Below are 19,906 nucleotides of genomic sequence, written 5' to 3' on the forward strand. Positions count from 1 at the left end.
AAGGGCGGGTTGCGTGTGGCACGGTCCGCGGCCCCCCCACCCCCCCCAATTAGCGGAGCCGGGGGACCAGGCGCTTTAGTAGACAATTTATTTCGATAAACTTGCTCAATAACAAAAATACAAGTGAAGAACATCGTGTTCATTGCGTACAGTCCGCAGTAACGTTTGTCTGGAAACCGGTCACGAACCAATCAGAAAACAAACCGGGGGCAGGGAGGTGGGGCGGTTCGTTGAAGCCCCCTTTTTCCTTCATATTTGTCCCCGTCCTTCCCCGTGAAGAGGCAGCGCGGGGCGGGGGACGGACACGGCTGCGGGAGCAGCGCGGGCACGCCCGCTGCTGCCTGCGGGAGTGACAGCGACAGCGCGCAGGGAAGGGGCGCTTCGGCCCCGCGGGAGACTAACAGAAAACCAAAATGAAAACCCCCAGCCCTGCCGGTAGGTCCGGCCGCCTGCAGGCAAAACCGACGGGACTTGCTCGTGTTAGCTCAAGAAGTATTTACATAAAATTGCATCAGGTGGTGACAGCAAGCCTTTCTGGTGACCAGATGAAGACCAAGGAAGGGGGCGTAGGGACCTATAATAAAAATGAGCTGTCCTTCCGTTAAAAAACAAAATAGTAGTAGGAGAGGGTGGCAGAGTCAGAAGAAGTTTACATAAAACACTCAACGACATAGATATATGGATTACCTTTGGAGAAGACTCATACGGAAACGTTTGTTTTTAATGGACTTGAAAGTCTACAGATGTTTAGGCATGTTCAACATGAACGTCCTGTAGTTTAGAACTAATCCTTGTGCAAATAAAACCTATAAATAGTATTCAGCAGATTTTACAGTGATGCTCTTAGGTATGAAGAGAATGCACACGACTTTAAAAAACAAAAAGTAACAGACATAAGTTTGACAAATGATTGCACCATAGAACAGTGTTTATATACAGTTTACAAGATATGCTTTTCTGCTATAAATTAATACTGTACTATATAGTACTTAGTGACATTATTAAAAGCAACTGTTGACAACTGTCTCTTCATTTGCATGAATTAACTCTTACTTAAAAAAAAAAAAAAAAAAGGATGCCTCCCAAAACATTTAAACAAACATCCTGCTAGGTGAATCTACAGTCTCTTAATGATTCATAGCTGTAGCTCTGGCAGACTGGATAATTCCAACCAGCCATTCATGGACTGGATATGCTCCACGATAAAATTATTCTTTATTAAAAACGTAATGTATTTACTGTAAGCCTAAATGAACGATCTTATAACAGAATGTCATTATAACAAGTAAACATAGGGACAATTCTTAGCAGCTGAGAAACTCTCCACCCCATGCCTGGGTTCCAGTTAAAATAGATCATGGAACTATTTACAGAGAACTGTCATTTCTGAAAAAAGAAAGCTTCTCATAGTTTAATTTAATTTTAAAAAATTGAAACACTTTATGTCAGGGCACACCAGCAATAACACTGCAAACTTAGGCACAAGCCTTGCAATTGGATCTACGGAGAGGTTTCTTTTTATTGATAATAAAGTTCCAGTTGCCTATGCCCATTCACTTGTAGGATATGGACCTAAAATTAGGAACTAAATCAAAAACAGGCAGGTGACTGGATGCTTTTTCAAAAATACATATATAAATAGCTTTACTTTAAATTTACACATTATCAGTGATAGCTTCTTTTGGCCTGTGAGTGACCGGTTGAAAAAATGAAATGAAATAAAATAAATCAGAGAGCAAACACTCCAGAGACATGTTTATCCAAAAATGCCAATGAGAAATTATGATACACAATTAATTTTTCCTCACTAAAACGCTTCGAAGAAAACAGAAATTTCAAATGGCACATAGTTAAGGTAATTGCATGAGGTGTCCCATTTCTAACACTTGAGCTTATCCAACATAGTTCTCCTACAATCCTGGCCACACCAAAATAAATCGTAAGTAATTTTCTAAAGCACCTCTCAGCGAAAAATGCACTCAGATTCATTTTTGCCTTATAAAAGCATAGCTGCCACAATGTAACTAACACCAAATACTGTCGCTCTGTTATGTTGCTTTTCATGTCACTTGTTTTTGTGTCACTATTTCCCCACAAAAAACATAAAAATTACAAAGACCTAGAAATAGGGCTTGATCCTGCAGGCAAATTAAGGGACATCAACCAAAAGTGTTTTGTTTGTTTGTTTGGGGTTTTGTTTTGGTTTTTTTTTGGGGGGGGGGGAATGGAGGTGCCTTTGTTTTTTTAAAGGAATAAGGACTGCCAGATCTAAATCAGTGCCTATTCAGATGCAGCATGACACATGGATCCAAAGTTTTTTGATTTTCATATTTAAACAATACACAAACCGATTTCAGGGGAGAGCATGTTCTCTGAATTTAGATGACTTTTAAATCCATATCTGATAACAACAATAAGGCATACAGACACAATAACACAATTTTGTTACTCATTTTGATAAAGATAGATTACATTAATTTTCACAAATGAAAATAAATTAATCCATCTTTACTAGAGAATTGTCTTTAATAGCTTGACCTAAACACTGCATTTTATATGCTCTACAGGAATATTCACCTGTGGTAAATTGCTGTGCTTGAACATAAATTAAAGCACTCAATGTAATGAGAGAAAGAAAGAAAGAGAGAGAGAAAGAAAGAAAGAAAGAAAAAGAAAAAGGAGAGACTCCCTGTACAACAGTTGCTAATAATTTAAATAGTGAATAGTGTCAGTTTCCCAAAATTAGGGTTTTAAGGTATGACATGATTTCACCTTCTATTCTCATATACAAATAAATTACCATACAAAGAATTTTAGCTTAACTTAAAATTGCACCTAGAAAGGCATGGGATTGTTTGTACCTATTACAAAAAACTGTTAAAATCAAGGGCTGCTACAAAGAATGAGGTAAACTGAAGACTCTCAGCTATGTGGCCTTCAGAGAAATGGCTTTTTTCTATTGAGTTCTAGTTTTGCACACCACAGTGTTTTGCTAGCAAAGCATTCTGAGTTCTCTTCCAGGAACTGTTGTGTGTATATCCACATCCTTGTAGATATGCGCATACACACACACTGTATACTGCATCAGCAAAATATATATATATTTTATATAAATATAAGGAAAAATTTTCCCCTAAAATGTCTTAGCGTTTTTCTACAGTTGAGGCGTTGGGGCCCAGGGGAGTAGGTGGGATGTCATTTTTGTTCTTACATACATTTTAGAGAACATGTTTTGATCTATTGGCTTCTTGGTGCAGTAATGCAAGACGGATCCATTTTGGTGCCAAAGGCTTTGCTCGTCAGAAGGAAGATGTAAAACACTAATCTCCTAATCAGCGAGGCCAGCCTCACTTGAATTCCTTTGCAACCCTCTGGTCTACCACAAAGTTCATAAATACTTTTACTTTCAATTTGTTAGACATTAAAAACAGGTATGGTACAGTAACATGGGGCAATATGCTTCTCAGTGTAAAGCATTCTTCTTCACTAGTTCCTATCACAGTGCAGACCTGACTGCATTAATATGCTCAGGAGATTAGTCAGCGTTGTATTTGGTTATGGGAAAGGCTCTCCTTTTTTATCCAAAGTGCATAGTGAGAACAAGTCAAAGCATTCCTCTTTTCAGTTAGTATTTGATAGTCTGATCTAGGCATCCTCCAGAGAATGCAACTTTGATGTCTTGCTCTCTTCCAAAATAAGAGTCATGAAGTTTAGACATTCATCAGCCAGGTAAACAAACTTTGCCAGCAAATAGAAGTCCAACTATTGTAAAGAAAATGGATAAAACAAACAGTACATATGAAGACCCAACCACTGTATTGTTGGGCAATTTATATGGTTGACCTCCAACTTCATTGATGTAAAATCCTATTGGAAATATTAGGGCTGCCATGCAGAATAGGATCACTGAAAAATAAATAAATAAAAATAATTACTATTTTCTTGAATTTTTTCCCCTCAGTTCATAGGGCAGTACAGAAAAGAGTGAACTATCAATATTTTGCTCTGTACTAACTATGGAAGGACTGAGGTAAATCAATGCCAAACAAGTTCATCTGGAAGAAACTAATCACAAAGGATGTACCATGCTCAATCTTCTAGAGGAAGGTAAAAAGAATTCCACTTTGATGATCATTTAAACCATATTGAGAAGAGCATTAAAAAAAAAAAAAAAAATCACCACTACAGAAAGACTGAGTTTTAAAGATGCATTTCTTCCACCATTCATGAATCTAATCATAGATTATGTACGTTCAATTTTAGACAATCATTTTCCCCCAAAGTCAATGTAAATTAACATTCAAACACTGAAGAAACTCACTTTCCATTATCAAAGGGTTGTCTTTTCCCAAATGTAGTTGCCCTCTCCTATTCTTCCACACAATAGATTTGCATATTTTCAGTACATGCTTTGCTAAAAATAGAAAACACACTCATTGTTTGTCATTATATTTTTCTTTAGGTTAATTAAAACATACCACCGTAACCCAAGTGTTAAGATACTCCATTAGAGCTTTCAGATTAAGATCTAACCTTCTCTGTAAAAGAGCCCAAGCTCACCTTTCATAGATGCAAAGCACCAAAAACCCGATTTTTATTTCACTTGAATAAGTCAATTCATATGCATAACTTATGCGGTAAAGAACACATATTCCTTTGTGGAAAGACCCATACAAAGAGTCACTATGAAATTAGTAATTAAAAAAGTTCATAACACTTTTCACATTCTTTCAGGCTCTACTATTGACCAACATCCTTTGAAGTGTTTTAGTTAGGGTTACCATATTGCCAGTTCCAAAAAAAGAGGACACCCGTTAGGAGTCTGTTAGGGGGACACCAGACTCCTAACCCACAACCCCCGGGTCCTGTCGGTGCCTCTCACTCCCAGCCTGCAGTCCTCTGTCCCTGGTGCTCTCCCTAACTCCTGACCTGAAGACCCCTGGCCCTAACAGTGCCCCTAACTACTGATTCACAGTCCCTTGCCCCCCTTGGCTATGCTAGGTGACTCTCAGTCCAAACCTGCAGCTCCCCATCCCTGCTGCTACCCCTCAATCCTGTCCCACAGACCCCTGGTCCTGTCAGTGCCCCTCACTCCCTACCCAGTCCCCCACTGCACTGGGCCAAGCTGCTGCCCTTCACTCCCAACCCTCGCCCCCAGCCCCTCACTCCCCACTCACAGTCCTCACAGCCCTGCTGATGCCCCTCACTCCCAGCCCGCAGCCCCTCTGTTCCCCCCAGCACTGCCAGAGAGGGCATCCAGCTGCCCCCATCCTGACCAGGCTCAAATGTAGTGGCTGCAGAGTGAGTCCGGCCCCAGCAGAGGCTGGAGGAAGGAGGGGACAGCTGTAGCATCCCTGGGTCCAGGCTAGGGCTCCCATGCTGCACCAGGCAATCTGGCTACACCCCCTGTCCCCCTCCCTGCCACAGTGTTTCCCCAGGTGCCCTGTCCCTGTGAGCATGGGCACCAGTCCCCGGTGCCACTAGCTTGACGCCACAACACCCCATTGCCCCCCTGAAGGGCCCCCTCCGCCCCCTTTCCCTGCTGGAGGGGCAAGGCACCTTCCTCCTGCCCCTGTGCCCTGCTGCAGCTCTCATGTTTAGATACCATTCCCCAGTGGCAGCAGTCACCTGCTACCCCTCACACACCCAACCTCTCCACCTCCCGGCTCAAGAGCCCCCAAGCCCTGGCCCTCCAACCCCCACTCCCCATAGACTTACCTGCATCCAGCTGCAGAGACTGCTTCCACTAACCTGCCTGGCTGCATGCTGGCCATGTTCGTGTGCATCTGCAGTTGCACATGGTACCCCCTGCCTCCAATCGCCCTCCCCAGGTCTGTACCAGCGAAGCAGAGCAACATCCCAGACATTTGTTCAGATTTCAAAAACGGCCCAAGCAGAGATTGGAGGACCCAGAAAAAGGACACGTCCAGGAAAACCTGGATGTATAGTAACCCTATTTTGTACTCTGTTCAAACCAGTGACACAGACGTGTCTGTGCATCTGCTGACATCCTCCATGTTTCTGTAAATAAGTTCATGTAGTATAAATAACCTGCTTAATACTGAACATATGAATCTGCATAAAATGGTTTTCAGACAAGATATTCAATGAGGTAACATGCGTCTCTTCGACTCCTAGCAGAGGTTAATCATGATAAATGTAACATGTTAATTGTGCAATAAATTGTAAATGTCACACATGCAAGCAATTATCATAAGATAAAATGGCCAACCACACACAAAGATGTTACTTGTTAAATGTGGAACATCTTTATAGCTGGTTTGTAGTCATTTGTATTTGTGGCTTGTATGCTTTGTTCTTCCTCAACCATCTGCAAGGCATGGCAGGATCTGCAGTTTTGGGGATCTGGGATAATATTCCTCAGATATCACTGCATGTTTAAATTAATGTCTGCCAGGGGAGTTTGTTGTAAAAAAGATTAGCTGTTGATTGTTCACTGCTGTGTTTAAGAATGTACTAGTAGATGAAAAATACTAGTGGACAGCTGCAGAATTTCAGCGGGTGAAGTCATACAAATAATCTATTAGGTGTTTTTTAATACTTTCTTTAGTTCCACAAAATTAAACTACATGTCCAATATACTCATTATAAAACAGCTTTTAAAATTGTATCTAACATCTATTTACCCAGCAATTAAACCCATTTCCCTACCCAAAACCCCCCATGTATTATTTACACGCACACTTCTTCCCTCCCTCTGTTCCATTTTAAATTCTAACCAACCTCAAAGTACAGTTCTGCCCTTACCTGAATAATGGTCATTAATACAAGCACCTCACTGCACTGAGAGCTGATAGAAAGACCAGCAACTCCAGGGAGGCTCTACTCCCTACTTTACCTTCCCAACTTATGAAAAACATGTATGGAATTCCAGCTACTGTTACCTCCAGAGACAAAATGTTAGCAGTTCCTCCAGTCCCATATTGCCGACAACTGGACCTTTCTAGTACCACTCATGAACAGAGCTCACACAAACCTGAATAATGTTGTATTTATATTTTAAAATATGCCTAGTTAAATGCATTTACAAAAACTCTCAAATGTTCAGATTCTTTCCTCATGTGTTACTTTGCATATATACACTTAAAAAAAAAAAGCTCAACAAACCTCATGCTTACCAGCGTTAGACAGTTTTTTACATCCCTTAAGACCTCAAGTAATTCTTCATAAAAAAACCAAACAAAAAAACCAAACCAAAAAAACCCCAACAACTTACGAATGGTACAATGCAGGGCTCAGCTTTGGGAGAAAAATTCATTAGTGGTTTTATAAAGAAGACTTTTAAACTCTGGATTTAGGCTTCATGTGCAATGAATCCAATAACTTCAAGCTATCAACCAAGCAGTTTTTTTTTCAAAAAACTGTGCACACCCTACCACAGCAGCTGTTTTCATGGATTAGCAGATATGCAGAGCATCTACCTTGGTCAAGCCAAAATTAGATTAGACCTTCAGATTTAAGGGAACAGCATTTAACTGAATCATTCAGAGCCAAATAAGCCACTAGAGGGAGCCTGTACCTTCTTTTTAATATAGCAGCTCTAGTAGAAGACAAGAGACTGATTAAGAAAGGATCCACCTAAACCACTTCAGAAATGCACTGCGCAGAAGCTTCTTCAATCTTGCTTTTTTCCATGTGTTCCCTGGCTGCTGATTGGCAAAGGGGCCCCAGCAGCCCTGCTGCTTGCTTCTGATCAGCTGGAAAGCAAAAGCTATGGCATGTTTAAAACCGTGTTTTTTGCCTCCGACTGCTGATTGGCCAAAAGGGCCCCTGCCATTTGCTGCTGATCAGTCAGGAAACAAAAAAACAAAACCAAACCCATGGGGTATTTAAAATCATGGTTTTTGCCTCTTGGACGATCAGGAGCAGGAGACGAATGGTGGAGCCTCTCAGTGGCAGGGAGGGTGCATGGAAAAAAGAGCAAGATTAAAAGGAGTTGCTGTGCAGCGCACTTCCGGTACAATTTAAATAGATCCCAAATTAAAAGTCTACAGACTGCCTAGCTAACAAACTGTTACTTTGAGATGCAGCTGATTAATTTCTTTTATGAAGTGAATCTGAATGTATTTGAATACTATATCGTTTATTAAGGTGCTTTAATTCACACCTCTATAGAGCAGTATTATCCCACATGATAAGTTTTGTTCTCGTTTTTTGCTGACGAATCAAATTTCCTATTTTAATGGTAAAAAAATCCATAACTGGGCTAGCTATAGAAAAGATTCTTAGATATGTTTAAATAAATCTGTATCATCATGGAAAAAAGTTTTATTTTTAAAATGGCCCAGGCAACAATGTTTAATAGTGCATAATTAGTAATAGATAATGTGTAATTAGTAACAATTGCAAAAGCATGCCCAGGATGAGTCACTGTTAGAACTCAATGCGTTTCCTATTCCATCTAGTTTGTCCGCCTGAAGAAAAAGTTCTAGTTCTCTTCAAAAGTGCTAAGAAGACATTAACAACAATGTACTCACATGAAATGCCTTCAGAACACTGCAATCATCACTTGGATTTTCAAAGCTATTTTTGCTTCGTTACTTTCAAGAATCACAGTGTTACCAAGTTTTTAAACGGCCTCATGAATGTACAGGAAATAATTTGCAAATGACTGTTACTTACCCCCATAATAACTGATTTTCTTTGAAATATGGTATGTACACCTACATTGGAACATGCATACACACAAGTTGGAGACTTTTTGCTAACACTGCCCCTGGACTGATATATAGATATTAGGAATAATGAAGGACACAGCTCTGTAAATATCGAAGGATAAAACCTTTTTTCATCCCGCAGGAGGCAGGCTTCACAAAGAATATCAGGAGAAAAAGTCAAATTTAAATGAAAAGCCAAAATAGTCCCGCAGGAGGCAGGCTTCACAAAGAATATCAGGAGAAAAAGTCAAATTTAAATGAAAAGCCAAAATAGTCTTGGGCCTGAATTTTGGATGTGCTCACTAAGAGACATTATTCTCGTGGAATTTGGCATATCATGGATGTCTCATCAAGGTTTGCAATTCTAAAACTCTCCTGGCTAAAGTTATTGCACAAAAATATATAGTTTTGTAGCAGGAGGGAGACAGGACAAACAGGAAGTCATAGACTCAAACATAAAGGTCCCATAAATCAGGAGAGAATGCAGATTACATGAAAATGAAATGACATCATGAATCAATGGATAAGGTCTGATAAAGCCTTTTGAGGACTATTCTTACAATAGATGCATACAGACCGATTTACCTTGGGTTTGAAAATGAAAAGCTGATATTGCTGTGAAATGAACTCTAACCAAGCTAACAGACATTCTTGGTGCAGTTCTTTCAGTACAGCAAAAATTTGAAAAAAAAACAAACCAACCACATGAATTACTGTCCGAGTATGTAACAGATTTGTTTGGTACTATATGCAAAAGACTTTTGCCTTTCTTCTGGTAAGTGCTTTTTTAGGCTCTTTCCCTGTATGTATTGAAAGAATCTTCTTACAGATGGAGCTCCCAAGGGAGCATAGCCAGAGATTAGCCATATGAGATAACTGAATATCTGAATGCAGAAGTTAGCTGCAATTCTGTAAAGGCAGGCTTTTTTATTTAAAAAAAAAAAAAAGAAAGAGAGAGATTACAGGCAACTGATGAGAGCTTCCATTGGTTGACACAGCAACACCATCTTGTCCAACCTGCTATAAGTATCACTGTGGAACAATTCTGTTTCTACTTCCCTAGTATTTTGTCAAACTGGGGAAGCATATACAGGAACAAGTCTATAACAGAACCTTGCCTTTAACTTACACCAAAACAACACCTTAGGCATTTCTTGTTCAGTGATGGTAAAGGCATCCAACATAGGTGTTCTCCATATATAAAATATATTGGATGCCACCTTTCCAAGACCACTTGCGAGAGAGAAATGCCTTCTGTTGAAGGTATCTACTAATATGTTTCTTACCCCAAGGAGATTAAATGTGCCTTACTGCAATATGGGGGGTGTGGAACAGAAACTACACAGTGGACTTCCTTGACACAGTAGAACTGATTTGGTCATGCTTTTTTTGCTCAAAGGTACATGGTAATTGTACACTTATGCTGTGCAGCTGTCTACTTCACCGTTTCCCAACTGGTGTGCCATCAGGCATGTCCAGGTGTGCCGCAGCATTTTGGGCTGGAGCCACACCCCCCACCTGCTGCTGCTGCTGCGTGCAGCCAGACAACCTGGGGGGCGTGGCTCCAGCCAGTGATTCAAAAGCCACGCCACCTGCTTCTCGCCGCTCTGCAGCGTCCCGCCACTTGCTACCTCCCCACCCCAGTCTGCGGTGTTCAGCCATTCACCACCCCATCTCCCCCTCCACGGCATTTGGCCAGTCATCACCCTGCCTCCAGTCTGTAGCATTTGGCTGCTCACAACCCCCTACCCGACTTGGCCAGTGGGCCATAGGGTGGAGGAAGCCATGCAAGTGTTCCGGGGTTGAAAAGGGTTGGGAAACGCTGCTCTACATGCTCAATGCATACACTTGGTTCAAAACAGGTTTCCCCAATTTGGCCACAGACCCTGAAACTTCATATTCTCCAGATGAGAATACCAGCCCTTGCTTGAAGCATCTATGACCAGGTCACTATTAGTAGCAAGAGAGAAAAAGGGAGCATCTTTGCAGACTGTGAGCACCTATCCCCAACCAAAGGAGCAGAGCACTTCTATCAAGGTCTAACAGGTTTGTACACTGTCCCAACTCAAACTGACACAGAGAAGCTTGGTGTCTGAAGTCACATGGTTGCATGATAGTATGCGTCTTGCCAGTCATAGGTAAGCCTCTTTAGTTGTCTTTGGTTCTCTCTCAAAAACTTTTGCATGCAGTTAAAATATTGAGGAATGCCTTGTGATAAGCAAGTAGTAACTGAGGTCAAAATGCTATAAGCTCAGGTTTTTTTAAATGGTATTAATATAGACTTTTTGTGCTTATTTTCAGCCCTAGCTGAGCAAAAGTCACAGGAGTTGTCTAATGTGATTTTTTTTTTTGGACTGACCACTAATAAAGTCAATCATCCAAATACGGAAGATACTTGGATACCTGAATGCTGAAGTTGTGCAACTGCCATTCATACATTTTGAAAATACTTCTGGAACTATTTATAGGCTGAAAGGAAGTGCACTGAAATGGTGGCAAAAGCCTTCTATTGTAAGTCTTGGGTATTTTGGGTAGCTCTGACTGACATATGGAAATAGGACCCTATGAGGGGGATGGGGGTAATCATACTAATCACCAACATCCAGGAAAATGATAGAAAATTTTCTTTCTTACATTTGGGATGAGCTTCAAATCACCTTTCTTGCAGGAGGTGGAAATACCAATAAGAGAATCCTTGTTGTGGGAAAACCTTCTCTATAAACCAAGTTCAAACAAAGTCTGCACATCCTGAAAAAAGGTGGTCTTGAGAGCAGGAATCTCATTCCCGAAATGAGATAGGAAGGAAGATGCAGAAAGGCAAGGTTTGGAACTTAACAGTATCTCTCTGCTCCACAAGGCCTGGACATGTGGATGTTAGTCCCATACACTGTAGAAAAAGGCAGAAGTGACTCAAGAAGAAAGGGTGGCTCTAGAGCATCTCAATCTAGTGACTCTCTAGATTTGCAAGCCCACTTTTGTCTTGCACAAATCAAAACACGTGTCCTTCAAAGTCCCCACACCAAAATAAATATCCCTCACCAAAAATGCCTCAACAAAAACACTTAATATGCCCCCTTCCCCACCCTCCCATTAGCACAATGCTTTGCAGGAAGCACAATGTTTGAAGCCTTGAGACTTCAAAAACTCCTGGAGTGAAACTCTATGATATAATGTTGAACACTATTTCCAAAATTGCTAAGAAGGTAGGTAGGACAGAAAGCAATTACCAGAGAGGATATGGATGTAAAGGGAACAAATTGATCACAGATTCTCTTCACTGGAAGGCGAGTCACCTCCCTGGAGGTGGCTAAGAGGCTCTTTGCTATGATTGGATCTGGCTCCCCTCCAGGTAACAGTCTCATATTGGATTGCCCTGATTTATTTATTTTTAAATCTGTCCTGACTGGTTCACCCAGAAAGACGTGGACCAGCACTAGAGGTGAATAGATACAACTGCTTAGATTCCAGGGTACTTTCTTCCCCATTCCAGGCTCTTGAGAAAAGGTGTGCTCTGATGGACACAGACACTTAGAATCATAAAAAATAGGGTTGGAAGAGACCTCAGAAGGTTACATCTAGCCCAACCTCCTGCTCAAAGCAAGACTGTCCAGGACTGTCCCCCACTAGATCGTCCCAGCCATGGCTTTGTCTAGCCAGTTCTTAAAACCTCCCTTGATCTGCTGGCAACAATCTTACCAATGCAGCCCAGTATGCTATTAGCCTTCTTCACAACAAAAGCACACTGTTGGCTCACATGAAGCTTATTGTCCACTATAAACCCCAGGTCCTTTTCTGCAGAGCTGCTGCCCAGCCAGTCAGCTCCCAGCCTGCATCAGTGCTTGTGATTGCTCCATCCTAAGTGCAGGACTTTGCACTTGTCCTTGTTGAACCTCATGAGATTTCTACTCCTTCCCCCACACCCCAGTATCATATACAAACTGTCTGAGGGTGCTCTCTATGCTATCTTCCAGGTTGTTGATGAAAATATTGAATAAAACTGGCGCCAGGACCAACCCCTAAGGCACTCCACTTGATACTGGCTGCCAACTAGACATCAAGCCATTGATTACTACCCTCTGACCCTGGTGCTCTAGCCAGTTTTCTAGCCCCTACACAGTCCATTCATCCAGCCAGTACTTCCTTAGCTTGCCTGCGAGAATGTTGTGGGAGACGATATCAAAAGCCTTGCTAAAATCAAGGTATATCACATCCATTGGTCTCCCCACATCCACAGAGTCAGTCATCTCACAGAAGGGCAATCAGGTTGGTCAGGCATGACTTGCCCTTGGTGAATCCATGCTGATTGTTCCTAATTAACTTCTCCAAGTACTTAGAAATGGATTCCTTGAGGACCTGCTCCATGATTTTTCCAAGACTGGGGTGAGGCAGACTGGTCTGTAGTCCCCTGGATCTTCCTTTTTCCCCTTTCTTAAATATGGGCACTATGTTTACCCTTTTCCAATCATCCAGGACCTCTCCTGATCACCATGCGTTTTCAACAATGATGGCCAGCGGCTCTGCAATCACATCAGCCAACTCCCTCAGCACCCCTGGGTGCATCCCATCCAGTGTCATGGACATGTCCGGCTTTTCTAAATAGTCCGTAACCTGTTCTTTCACCACTGTTGGCTTCTCACCTCCTCCCCAAACTGTGCTGCCTGGTGCAGTAGTCTGGGAGCTGACCTTGTTTGTGAAGACTAAGGTGAAAAGGCATTGAGTACTTCAGCCTTTCTACATCCTGTGTCTCTAGGTTGCTTCCCCCATCCAGTAAGGGACCCACACTTTCTCTGATCTTCCTTGTTACTGACATACTTGGAGAGCCTTTTTTGTTACCCTTCACATCCCTTGCTAACTGTGACTCCAATTGCACTTTGGCCTTCCTGACTTGATCCCTGTATGCCCAAGCAATACTCTTGTACTCCTCCCTAATTGTCTGTCCAAGTTTCCACTTCTTATAAGCTTCCTTTTTGTGATTTAGTTTACTGAAGAATTCCTTACTAAGCCAAGATGGTCTTCTGCCATACTTTCTAGTCTTCCTGCACATCAGGATGGTTTGTTTCTGCACTTTCAGCAAGGCTTTGTCAAAGTACAGCCAGCTCTCCTGGACTCCTCTCTTCCCATCAGACTGGCTTTCCAGGGGATCCTGCCCACGAGTTCCCTGAAGGAGTCGAAGTCTGCTTTTCTGAAGTCCAGTGTCCTTATTGTGCTGCTTTCCATCCTTCCCTTCCTCAGGATCTTGAGCTCAATTATCTCATCGTTACTGCTGCTCAAGTTGCCCTCTACTAGTACATTCCCCACCAATTCTTCCCTGCTTCTGAGCAGCAAGTCATGAAGACTACAGCCTCTAGCTGGCGGCTCCAGCACTTGTACCAGAAAGTTGTCCCCAAAAACTCTCCAAAACTTCCTGGATTGCCTGTGCACTGCTGTATTGCCATCCCAGAAGATGTCAGGTTGACTAAAGTCCCTTATGAGAACCAGAGCCTGTGACTGGGAAACTTCCACTAGCTGTTTGAAGAAAGCCTCATCTACCATTTCCTCCTGGTCTGGTGGTCTATAGCAGACCTCCCTCCCCCACAACATCACATTTCTGCCCTCTCCCCCCTAAGCTGAACACTCTCTGCCCCACAGAATCCAATCTCAGCCTGATTCTTCTTGCTTCTTCAGTCTCCATTCTCATCCTAATCCCAAATCTCCCACTCCAACCTTAATTAAATCCATATCCCTTGCCCTCATTCAAGGTTCTTAACCTAGCTAGCCCCATTGCTCCTCCTGCACTCAAGTCCCTTATCAAATCCATCTCTCCTCATCTACTTCACCCAACCCACTGAATCTGTCTCAAGTCCAACTCCCTGTCAGCACCCAATACCAATGCCTAGTCTTCTCCACTCAGTCTAATCCTCCTCCCTCTGCTGGCCTTGCTCTCATTCTATTTGCGCTCAAATCATGCAGCTTGTTCCTCCTCAATGCTACCTGGGCTCAGGTGGTGGTAGTACAACCTCTGAGAGCACAAGGAAGACAGGCTTCCTGCTCTTAGCTCAATTGCCCAACCCTAGCAGTTGCACCTCTGGGAAGTCCTGCACACCCAGGTTCCAGAGAAGCCTGCAGAAATTTAGTTGCTGATCTCTAAAATAGTCAGTCCTGACCAATGGTCCTTCAGAGGCTTACATCTGACAAAGCTGGGGCAGATTTTCCATGGGGACAACAAAAATGTCTATCCCTTATATTAAAAACAAGCCCTGCCAAAAATGCTAAGAGTTTTTCCAAAGGAAGAATTACTTTTATTATTGTTAATGTGGGGAGAAAGCTTCATTTTCAGCCTGAGGCAGACACACGGCATGATAAATTTCAGCCTAATGGTTTATATTTGCCATAAGTATAAGGAAGCAAAAATTCATCTTAGAATAGAAAGTGCTGAGCAACCTTAATGCATCATGCTACTAGTCCTATCTATTATGTAAGCTTATATGGTAAATGTGGGTCCAAACCACCAAGGTCTAATTAATCTCTTTGTAAGTTTGGAGCATTCCAATCAAGGTCACTGGGGTAAGTCAGGTTCTAATGCCCAAGATTTTACTTAGTCATTTTTTCCTCCTAATTCACCTAGCTTTCCAAGACCTTTATATTTAGGGCACTTACTTTAATATCTATATGTCACTATCTCACCCAATTAAGTTCATCCTCACAGCTTCTCCTTCAGTGATTTTTTTGATGAATCAACAACCTGTTCTTTGAAAGCAGGAAGCTTGCAATCAAAATACTGCCACCCTTGTGGGAAGGTCCATATAAGAACGGCCTTGCGTTATGTTCTAATAATGATGTGAAGCAAGAAAAAAAGTGGGCAAGCAGTTGAAGACTCTGTAGTCTTCAAAATTACCTGCAAGCAGATACAACAGCCACAAAGATTCCCCTCCTTCTGTCTAAACAGCACAAGTTTCTGAAACAAAATAACCCCCTCTCCAAAGCAAAATTTAATTCTCTGGGCTCAGACATATACTTCTCTTCATAGACTGCTAATTAGGGTTCCCATTAGGGTGAACCATGGAAATCATTCATACAGACTCATTTCACATGAAAAAGTCAGACACCCATGGCTTCCATTCATTATGGACCTAGAAGTAAAAGGGCTTTTTTTTTATTCTATTAACATGATTGTAAGAATTTTTCTTAGGGCTGAGTAAGCAGTCAAAGCTTATGTTAGAAAAAAAAGTCACAGAAGGGGTTTTAAGATACAAGAAGCTGAATTTCAGGATTTCAGTAATACAGCAGGAATATCTTACTAGAATTGTGAATAATTTTGGTTTAAGATAAAACAAATCTAATAGAGACTCTTTTAATAAAAACTGCTCAGAGCAGACTGTCAGAATGAATGGGGAAGATACACCTTTGCATCTCTGTATTTATTCTATTAATGAATATGGACACATTAGACTTATCTCAGTCTAAAGCCTGCAAAGAGAAAAGGAGATTTCAAGACATCAGACTTTTTAGCTCATGTATTCAGCAAAGTCTTAAGAAACTAAAGCAAAAGTGTTTTTGAGGATAGAGATACCTTTAAAAATCATGTCTCTGAAACCAAAAATCCAATGCACAGAAACACTGTAGATACACTCTGATATTTTCTACTATTAACATTCAGTTTCATGAAAATAACCCCTTTACATTAGTATTTTAAATCCAACTCATCTCAAACACTTTTGTAGTGTGCTGTTTTAAACACCAGATTTTTGCTATTTAAAGGTAGCTCACTGTAGAAAACAGTCACAATGGATTTAACTTAATAAATTAACCCCACATTGTCCGCAAGAGCTACATTATACAGCAGAGAAATTGGAGGCAATGGCTTTAATTACAGAGGTGTCTTAGTGGGATGGTTCCAGCTGAGGTTGTGTTCTACAATGAGCAATTTAAGTCCCTTAACATAAAAATGTCACAAGTCCTTGCCAAACCAAAGCTAGTCTGTTTCAGTTAGGAGCAGAAACTTTTATTTTCTAATTAATTTTCTTATTGTTTTTCAGAATTCAAGCCAATTTATAAGCCCTCAATTTTTTATTTTCCCCCTTAGAGTCTAAAGTCTTTTGCAGGCCTCCATAATGACCATCAAAACACTAAAACCATTTTGCAGCAAGGGGATGCCTGTAACAGCCTCCCCCTCTCCCTGAAAGGGGAGTCTGACTATTTTTGTAATGTCTTCCTCTGCCTTGCCACAAGTGGTTTTCTTTTCTGCTAAGACAGCTAACAGAATGGGCTTCTCTGCACAGAAATACCAGGCTGCATTCCTGTTAAGGGAGGCCAAGCATGGGCTATCAGGAGAAGAGACAACCTGCTGAGAAACAGCTCAACAGTAGGACGCTACCCTGATCAGCCTCCAGCTGAGGAAGCATCACCAGGAAAGGATGGGGATGGAAATAATTCATGGCGCTATGAGACAGAGGTGTCCTGCAGCCCCAGATGAGTTAGAATGCAGGTGTCATGTCTCACTAAAATGAACAAACGCATTGCACATGAACGAATCAAGCCTAAGGTGGCATCAACCCTGCATAGTGTGTTCATGAGAGAATAAAACCCAGGAGGGTGCAGAAAGGGCCAGAGCCATCAACTTCTTCCTCTTGTGGAGGGAGTGGGGGCGAGGGGAGAGGAGGGGGAAGGCAACAAGCCGGGACCACCAGACACTGGCTAAAACCCGAGTCATATGACTCAAGTAGCCTACCCCAACCTGGCTGAATTCTTTGTCTCACTCTGACACTTCCCAAGGAGCTAAGAGTTGCTAGTCCTAAATTGCACTTCCTTCTCCTGTCTCGGCCTCAGCAAGTGCCAAGCATTGTGACCACAAAGCCAGGACCCCAAAGGCTCCCGTCTTAATCTCTCCTGGTTGTTCCAGCACTTTTATATGCCAAACCTTTGATTTTAAAAAGAAGAAATTTCTTTCTGCAGAGCAGGAGTTCAGAGGGGGAAAAGATGTGCTGTCAAACAGCAGCGTTTAACCACTGGTCTCTGGTAACACTACCCACCCAGATTTGTTCTTAAAAAGCCTCTCCCAGTTTGTCCTACATGCAGACTTACTGCACAGCTGAAGTCACTTACTTCCAGTGAATGCTATCCAGCGGGCATATTTAGTAGCTTCTCTTCGCCAGTGGGAAGCCACCAGCAAACCACATGTGACAGTCAGTGAAATGATTCCCATAATGATGAAAAATAATGTAGTGACCCACTCTGGAGGCAACCGTGGAGGAATACAGGTCCTGTCACGTCCATGGATGGTTTGACACTGTCGCACAAGGCCAACTGTGAGTGCACCTGAAAATATACAGCAGAGGCAAGTATGAGCAAGATTTACTTATAAGGGACAATATTCTGAGTTCTTCCTGTTGCTCCTCAGGGTCCTATCAAAACTGAAAGTAGTCAGAAAAGGTGGATGAGGTTTTCCAATGGGGTCTGACAGTACCAATCACCATCAGCTGAAGTGGTAACTGAGCAGCAGCCAGGCTCATTTCCTTTCCTGCTGGAGGGAGATATTCCTTTGTCACCTTCTAATTTCCTCCACTCTGAGAAAACTGAAGCAGGAGTGGGGATGGGAAAAGAGGGGAAGAGGGAAAGAGAAGGAAAGAGACTCTTCCTAAGAAGGCAGCACTGAATCAGCTAGGTTTTGTTCAGCACAATGTTCTGAAAGCTTAGACAATTCAAAGCAGTTTTCCTACCTGAAAACACAACTTGCTGCCTTTATTTCTACCCGTATCAGCAGAGCTTAAGAGGTGCCCTTGGGAAGGATGCACTTGACAGCATCCCTTTGAGAACTCTTCCATGCCAGTGACCCAGGTCTTTTAACTGTTAAGATGGCCAAAGTTGCTAGACCAGAAGGTTATTTCAAATGGTTCTGTATATAAGGATGCAAGAGTCTAACAGTTACAAGTGTGCTAATGTGTTGCCAAAGCCTACAGAAAAAACAAACCAAGGTGATTAAAAATGTGCAGTTAACCTCCAGTTTCATAACAGAAGTCACTAATGTGCAGAGTAGAAGAAAGGTACGTTACAACATGCAGAGTTTTGTAAATGGCACAAATTAAATATTTTCCTTTAGATTTAAACAGCTCTGATTTAAAGTTCAGTTTGGTGCTTTCAACACACTCAAGGCTTTGTACAACCAATACCAATAGCAAATTATGTGTTGGAAAATTCGAACCAGAAATATTAATTAACAAACATGTTTAAAAAGCATCTTTGCTATTGTTTCTAAAAAGTGTTATGTGCCTCAAGATGCAGGATAATCTGTTCCACCCCAACTCCCAAATCTTTGTCACAGATTCATCACCATTTGTCCTACTGAGGTTAAAAAAACCCAACAAAACAAAAAACTAACATTATATGCTATGACACTGAACTTTTAAAAATGAATTTCAATACTAACATCTTATTCCACAAATGATACCGCATATTATAAACAGAGGTTTTGACTGGAAAATCCAAAGGCAGAGGTTTGGACAGAGTGATAGTGGGACTGGGAAACTAAAGTTCTGTTAGCCATTCACAAGTTAGTCTCAAAACTCTTCCAAAAACAGAAACAGGCAGTGCGAACAAGCCACTGAGAGGAACAGAGATCAATGTTTACGATGACTTTTGATTAATGTTTACATTGACCTATGGTCCAGTCATGGAAATAAGCTCACATACCAGTTGCTGAACCCATAAAAGTCAATCCCAGTTTACTGTTTTTGTGCAATGAAATATCACAATGTGTCAGAATTTGTTTTTCTGGTGGAATATTTTTAAAGCACCAGGCAAACTGGGAATAAGCAACTGAACTTTGTTCAAGTGATTCTGCAGACTTTGTTAAGCCTGAAAAAGTATGGTGATCTTACTCAAGTATGTCTTGAATTAACATATACACTTGAATACAAGACGACCCTGAATGTAAAGCTCCCCCACCCAATGATTTGATATAAATTATAAGTTTATCATAATTTTCCATGAATGGAATCTACTTATTGGAGGATCATCTTAAATTCATCTCCACCCCACCACTACCGCATATGGTGGGGGGAAGAGGTGATGAAGGGGGACAATAATGGGGCAGGCAGTGGGGGAGCCAGTGGAGGGGGGGGAATGTAGTAGGACAGGTGGGGGGGTAGGTGGTAGGAGTAGGCAGTGTGGAGGTAGTAGGGCAGGCAGTGACAGAGGGAGGCAGCTTGCCCCTGCTGCCTGCCCCCCACCACTTACCCCCATTGTGCCTACTC

The 19,906-nt window shown here is 41.9% G+C and overlaps 1 protein-coding gene across 2 annotated transcripts in view; it reads right to left on the reverse strand.

The window, feature by feature from the left end:
• Window positions 1-71: 71 nt before the first annotated feature.
• The window catches only part of CUNH16orf52 (chromosome unknown C16orf52 homolog), a 48,283-nt gene continuing 28,448 nt past the window's right edge, over window positions 72-19,906 (reverse strand). The window contains exons 2-4 of one of the 2 annotated variants that reach the window (XM_019542235.1): window positions 17,760-17,972; window positions 4,322-4,414; window positions 72-3,906 (exon numbers count right to left, since the gene is read on the reverse strand). In XM_019542235.1, coding sequence (XP_019397780.1) covers window positions 3,722-3,906; window positions 4,322-4,414; window positions 17,760-17,972 — 491 coding nt within the window. In that variant the 3' untranslated portion in view covers window positions 72-3,721. The remainder of the gene's footprint in view (window positions 3,907-4,321; window positions 4,415-17,759; window positions 17,973-19,906) is intronic. The other variant, XM_019542236.1, reaches the window with a different exon arrangement.

This window comes from Crocodylus porosus, unplaced genomic scaffold (genome assembly GCF_001723895.1).
Source record: "Crocodylus porosus isolate Cpor-Errol unplaced genomic scaffold, CroPor_comp1, whole genome shotgun sequence".
Taxonomy (NCBI): Eukaryota; Metazoa; Chordata; order Crocodylia; family Crocodylidae; genus Crocodylus; species Crocodylus porosus.